This window comes from Colias philodice, chromosome 9, assembly GCF_061535455.1.
Source record: "Colias philodice isolate Cphi_HAF_F1 chromosome 9, ilColPhil1 Martin Lab GWU primary, whole genome shotgun sequence".
In the NCBI taxonomy this organism is placed as follows: Eukaryota; Metazoa; Arthropoda; class Insecta; order Lepidoptera; family Pieridae; genus Colias; species Colias philodice.
In genome coordinates, this window is record NC_143094.1 from 4,106,887 (window position 1) to 4,113,949 (window position 7,063).

Genomic DNA, 7,063 nt, shown 5'->3' on the forward strand with positions numbered 1-7,063 from the left:
CTGTGCGACAAGCGCGGTGGCGCGGGGTGGTTAGTGAGTCGTACACTTTGTAGATATTCTGCCTCTTATTATTTATAAATTAAAACCAATCAATGTAACAGATAAATATTGTTTATCTTATTAAAAAAAATGTGAATAAACTTATCAATTAAAACCAATCAATGTAACAAATAAATATTGTTTATCTTATTAAAAAAATGTGAATAAACTTATCAATTAAAACCAATCAATGTAACAAAAAAAATTGAATTTGAGACGATTGACTCTAGCTCGTGTTAAAAATAGTGTAGTACCTACCGATGTCCTCTCTAATACGTAGTACATATAACTCAATGGTATCCATATATAGGTAAACCAGAATCTGATGGCAATTAGGGAAATCAAAATTTTGAGTGTGCAACCCTAGGGAAAATGGACTGAACGATCTTGATACTGCTTATTTTTTATTTTGTCACATTACATAAGTGGACAATACTGTACTTAATAATGAGATATCCACTTAATATTATGTAGGTTTTTTTCGAAGATTTTGTACTCACATGTATACTATACTTTCAAACAGGTAATACATACTATTATTTACACCTATATGTGTATATTCATTATCATTATGCCATATGAAAATATCGATGTAATGATAATGTAGATCAAAACTAGACTGCTTATAATTTTTTATAAAATAAAATAAGAATAAAATAAAATAAAACTATGTTTATTTTCGTAAGTATTAACAGATACACACATTATAAAATTGACTTGGACAGCTTGGACTTGACGAATAGCCGTATTGGAAACTCCTGTAATAAGTTTTCATATAATTATATTCTAATCAACAAACAAATATTATAGTTACCTACATTTAATATTTTTTTAATTTAAAGTATCAAAACGGGTAAGTCCAGTTTACCAATAAAATCTTCAAAATTGAAAATTGTGGTGTGTTTTACCCTTCTTTATCGAATATTTTTCTTTACACATTATAAACAACACCTCTTGCTTCTGATCGCAGCGCGCTTTTTCGACATTGTCGAAGATTTTTTAGACAAAATCCTAAAAATTATTCATCAACTGCAAAGAAGACAAATAATTTGACAACCAATTTGATAGTTGTCAAATAAGTTGCCACATGAAAATCTTTTATTTCTTAAATATAAATATGCCATCAGATTCTGGTAGACCTATACCTACCCAAGAAGCATATATCATATACCCACAGACTTAGATTATACACCTATAATCTAAGCCCACAGAGTATTCATTCTGTATCATTGTGTCATTGTCATCTAAAAACTGTCAGAAGTCAATTGTCAGTTGTGAGTCGACTGTCGACCCGTTTTGTATACAAATCAATGTTTATAAGTTTTAAACATTTTAAACACTTATAAAATAGTAAGATACAAACAAAATATTGAAGATATTGAAGAATAGCGCCAACATAATTAATAAATACAGTTGTAGCGACGACAAGCCAATTTATGAGTTATCGAATCAAGTGTAACGCTAAGAAAGTTCACACGGTAACTCATATATAAACAGTTCGTGCGCTATGCATGAACAGTTAAGGGCTTGTCGGGACGCGGGTTGGTCGCATTAGGTCGAATATTAATTACATACCGAATAAATATATGTAGTTAACGAAATATAACCTTTGCGTAGTTATTCATCTTTTATTACACCCGCACATAACAAGACCCTACATTGGTGACTCCCGACGAAAAGTGAATATTATATTAGTGAATTGCATAGATATCGTTTGTTTAAAATTTAATTCAAAATGAATCCGGCAGTTCCAGTTAGAGCAGTTTCGTCGGTACAATTAAACCTTCTCGAGCAGTTAGCACAATTAAAGCAGCGGGTAAACCAGCTGGAATGTGCACGCTCGAGAGGCAAATCGTTTAGCGGTCGAAAGTACGGAAATCGCACGCATCGCTCCGCATCCCGAAGTCGCGATCGTGCAGGGATATCAAAACAGAAAAATCCCAATTGGCTATGTTTTTTCATTACTGCTATAAGCATATCGCCAGATTGTACTATCGTCAACCTTGTGCGTGGCAGAAGCAGCAGGAGAGCCGACTTTTAATAATTTTACCAGTGTCGAAAAATAACCAATCCGCGAGTGAGTGTACTGTGTAGTGATTATAAAGTGTAGTTTAGTGTAATTAAGATATTTGGTACTAAGTTAATGACTTTAGATCTTAGTTTACGGCGACCGTATAAATGGTTATTTATTATCGCCAAGGTAACTCAACTTATGTTTTTGTTTATAAAGTGCAGATTTTTTTAGCACCCTAGGGCCGATGCATCGCTCGCACTTATGACGGACGCATCGGATACTCATGTAGGTTATTTTTCTAAGAATCTATCTAAGATTGAACGCAAGTATAGTACGTATATAGGGAGTTATTAGCAATTTACTTGGCTATTCGTCATTTTCGGAATATGGTCGAAGGACGACAGTTAGCGGTGTATACGGATCACAAACCGTTAATTTATGCATTTTCTAAAGTAAATAGCGAGAAAGAGTTACCCAGACGTACACGACACTTGATATTCATTAGTGAGTTCACAACGGATTTGAAACACGTTAGTGGGCAAGATAATGTCGTTGCAGATTTGTTATCACGAGTCGCAACAATAAGTTGTCCCACTGTAATAGATTACGCAGAACTTGCTTAGAATCAACAACAAGATTCTTATATGTTACAATTATCTAATTCGAAAGACGCTAATAATAGGTCAAAGAAAATAATGTTACTTGAAAGCGGTACATTTATTTATTGTAATTTAGATAATGTTAAAATTAGACCCTATTTGACTGATAAATTTCGACGTATTGCCTTTGATAGTGTACATAATTTATGTCATCCCGGAATAAGGACTACACGCAAATTGATTCAAAATCGTTTTTATTGGCCAAATATGATTCGTCACGTTGGCCAATGGGTTAAAAGTTAAAACATGCATTGAATGTCAACGATCGAAGGTTAATCGACATACAATGTCAGGTTTAGGATCGTTTCTGCAGTGCGATAGGTTTGAACATATTCATGTTGATTTAATTGGACCTTTACCCACTTCACCCGAAGGTTTTAGGACGTATTGCCTAACCATAGTGATAGGGGGACGCGATGGCCAGAATGTTTTCCTACGAGAGATATAACTGCTGAAACGATTTCGCGTGTAATATATGAAGGATGGATCTCTCGTTTCGGTTGTCCGAAAAAGCTAACAAGCGATCAAGGACGCCAATTCGAAAGTCAATTATTTGCTACACTAATGAAGTTATTAGGTATTAATAAGTTGCGTACGACACCTTACCACCCACAGAGTAACGGGGCGGTAGAGCGTTGGCATAGGTCGCTTAAAGCGGCATTAACGGCTCGCTTATGCAATATATCATCTTCTTGGGTTACGGAATTACCAACTGTGTTGCTAGGACTTAGAACAGCAGTAAGAAGTGATACCGGCATAAGCGCAGCAGAAATAACGTACGGAACAACTTTACGATTACCAGGTGATTATTACGATAAAAAATCGAGTTTTGAAATAGATAGCAGTCTTGAGTATGTAAGTAAATTACGAGACTCTATTAGGAAATATCAGTCAGTAGCTATTAGGCAGAATGAAAGACGGAACATATTTATTCACCCCGATTTGCAAAAGTGCGATTATGTTTTTGTAAGAAACGACGCAGTACGTAAGCCTTTACAACCAACATACGACGGTCCTTATCGTGTGTTGAGTCGAGAGGAAAAGGTATTTTATATTCAAATGACTGGCAGGAAAGTTAGTACCTATATCTGTAGACCGTCTAAAACCTGCATATTATTTGAATGATGATAGTGATACGACATCTGGGGCAGATACTGAGGTTCCGTTACAAATTCCAAGTAGCGAATTGCCTAATACACATACCACGCGTAGTGGAAGAGCTATACGATTACCAGTACGATTTAGGTAATAGTATTGTATTTGTAATTTTTTCAACTATTTTAAATTTATTAGAATTACGATGATTATAATTTATAAGTATTCATAAGACTTCATAGAAATGTATAATAAATACTTAGTAATCAACACATCGTATTTAATAAATAATAGCACTTATGAAATTTGAAACGAGTTCATTATTAATGTTTAACGTTTAGCATGGTATTTCAAATTTATGTTTGTGTTGAGTTTTTATTGAAATGTTTACTACTTAGAAATTTAAGTACTTTTGATTTATGGCTTTTGAGTGTATAGTAATAGCCTTTGTAATATTAAACGATACAAGTGTAAAGAACGTATTGGGATTTGAAATGTTAATGTTACTAAGTGTTAATTGACGTGTAACAATTATCGCACGCCACTTAGAAGACCCAACCGAGTTTTTGTAATAACATAAATAGTTTAACGAAATTAGGTGTTAACTGTTAACCACTTGTATACGATACGTATTGATTGATTTATATTGTGAACATTTTTTATACTTTTTATTGTAAACATTTTGTACCTAACCTTATAGCGACATTTTATATACATCTGTTTATTGTTTAGTTTACTTTTATTGTAAGTTTTTTTTACTTGTATACCCTTTTTATTTTTTAAGGGGGGAATGATGTAGCGACGACAAGCCAATTTATGAGTTATCGAATCAAGTGTAACGCTAAGAAAGTTCACACGGTAACTCATATATAAACAGTTCGTGCGCTATGCATGAACAGTTAAGGGCTTGTCGGGACGCGGGTTGGTCGCATTAGGTCGAATATTAATTACATACCGAATAAATATATGTAGTTAACGAAATATAACCTTTGCGTAGTTATTCATCTTTTATTACACCCGCACATAACAAGACCCTACACAGTTGTTGCAGAGATGGATGAAAACATAGATAATAACGTTGCGGTATTAGCTATACTCGACAATCAATGTAAGTTGTTAGATAAATAAGAACTATTTCCATTATTTTATTCAAGTTATGTAATAATGAGGATATTAACTATATATTTCGTCATTTTTAGGCGGTGGCACATTAGAATCTCCTTTTAAACAAACTGTAAATATTACAAATTATAGTCATGCACATACTATTAATCAAGAAGAGACTGATTCACATGAAACAAACAAACAAAGTAAGCAAAAATTATCAACCAGAAGTTTATATACCTACTGACTTACTTATATTGCCAGGCATACACTGAATTTTTTCAGTAGTATACTGTAAAATTTCTTATGGTGCAAAAAATGGCTGCGTTGAAAAACGTGTTAACACTTTGTTTTTAATGCCTACATTACAGATGTTATTTGGACTAAAAATGCTACATTGATGCTCCTAAATTTATATGAAACCAAATTAAGCACTTTAGATAATCCTAAGAAAAAATCGAAAATGTGGTCAACAATGGCAGAAGAATTAAAATCATTTAACATTGAGGTATTATGAATAATCTATTTTAAAACATATGAAACAATTCTTAATTATTATTAGATTTACTAATATTAAAAGCCTAAAAATTTTAGGTAACACCAGACCAAGTAAGATGGAAAATAAATGCTCTAACAAAAAGGTACAAGGATTGTCTCGATAATGGACAAGTCTCAGGATTTAAATATTACAATGAAATGCATCAAATACTCGGAAAATACAATGAAGATAATGACACATATAGGATATCATCTGGTGTACAAGATCAAATGAGTAAGGAGAGTTTATTAAGCAGAAAGCTCCCATATAAAAATGGTACATCATTTAGAAAACTAAAAATGGAGCGTAGGGCTAAAATTGAACTGGACAAGCAATGGCTACAATACTTAAGAAGGCAAGAGGAACAAAAGCAAACAAGAGATGAGAGATACGAAAGATCTTTGCGATTGAGGGAAGAGGAGATTGCATTGAGAAAGAAAGAATTAGATATTAAACAGACTATAGCCTTGAAAAAGTTACAATTAAAGGAGAAACATCAAGAAGAAATGCTCAAAATTGAAAGGGAGAAGTGCTTTTTGTTGCGCAAGTTATTGGGTGAATGACCAAGTAAAAATAGGGTCTATCAATAGAGAACCCAAAGGAATTGCATAAATGATAGTGCTAAAAGATTCCAGATCTAATGTGATAAAACTTAAAGCAAGTTTTCTTTTATTATAAACAGCCAAAAATGATGGAATAATAATGGTAATTATAAATGAAATATCCTATCATAGGACAGGTTTCAAATAAAACTCACAAAGATTGTATTAATTAAATGAAGATTACAATAAAGTTTGTATTTTCTTATTTCTTAAAGCTAGTTTTACTTGGTAAAAAATAAATCAATAACTATATTAAAAATTCTTGACTAGTATAAAATTTGATCTTACCAAAAGGTATGTTATTCTTATGTAAGTAGATTGTAGACATAACAAATCTAAACATTTAGTTTATTCACTTTTATTGCCAGAATCCAACATCATCTGAGATCTGGAGTTTAGTATCTTATAATATTGATCCTTTGAATTTATTTTGAAAAATCATTCTTATAACTGATCATTTTCATTGACACAATAATTATGTAAAATACATGCTGCTACAATTGTATCAGTTATAAAAGCAATATTTCTGTACACACCAAACAGCTTTATCCTTTTAAACCTAGATTTTAATAAAGCAAATGCCTTTTCACTTATTTTCCTTGCCGATACATGTAGAGAGTTAAACTCTCTCTGTGTCAATGTTAATCTTTTATTTTCCCTATATGGTGGCACCAGCCAAGACAAAGAAGGATATCCCGAATGTCCAATAAGATATACATTATATGGGAATAACAAGTTTTTATCCTTCAATGTTGTATTGTACAATGGTGATTTCTTCAATGTTCTAAAACAATTTGATGAACCTGGTTCTCCACAGTAAATATTTGTGAACCTTAAATTAGCATCCACTGTTGCTTGAAGAACTATAGAAAAGTACCCTTTTGCATTACAATATTCTCTTGCATTCTTGGGTTTTTCAATTTTCACATGCAGACAGTCAATAACTCCTATCACATTTGAGATTCCAGTTTTTTCGTAAAATGTGTTACTAATGTCTTTTATATTTTCAATC

General features: G+C 32.5%; 1 protein-coding gene across 2 annotated transcripts; it reads left to right on the plus strand.

The window, feature by feature from the left end:
• The first annotated feature begins 1,313 nt into the window (after nt 1-1,313).
• Nucleotides 1,314-6,383, plus strand: LOC149485754 (uncharacterized). Of its 2 annotated transcripts, none has more exons than XM_089698999.1 (5): nt 1,314-1,448; nt 4,846-4,915; nt 5,007-5,117; nt 5,283-5,419; nt 5,506-6,383. In XM_089698999.1, exons 2-5 carry the CDS (start codon nt 4,861-4,863, stop codon nt 6,010-6,012), a joined length of 810 nt encoding a protein of 269 aa, XP_089555125.1. In that variant the 5' UTR covers nt 1,314-1,448; nt 4,846-4,860; the 3' UTR covers nt 6,013-6,383. The 2 variants fall into 2 exon arrangements, with proteins under 2 accessions (XP_089555125.1, XP_089555126.1); XM_089699000.1 differs by having other exon boundaries at nt 1,320-1,389; nt 4,850-4,915.
• The last annotated feature ends 680 nt before the right edge of the window (nt 6,384-7,063 follow it).

What these genes read in the sequence shown, in the direction of transcription:
- LOC149485754 (XM_089698999.1), top strand. Translation starts at nt 4,861, where the DNA reads ATGGATGAAAACATAGATAATAACGTTGCGGTATTAGCTATACTCGAC. An exon ending in AGCTATACTCGACAATCAAT is followed by an intron (nt 4,916 to 5,006) that starts GTAAGTTGTTAG and finishes CGTCATTTTTAG; the next exon opens with GCGGTGGCACATTAGAATCT. An exon ending in TAAAATCATTTAACATTGAG is followed by an intron (nt 5,420 to 5,505) that starts GTATTATGAATA and finishes TAAAAATTTTAG; the next exon opens with GTAACACCAGACCAAGTAAG.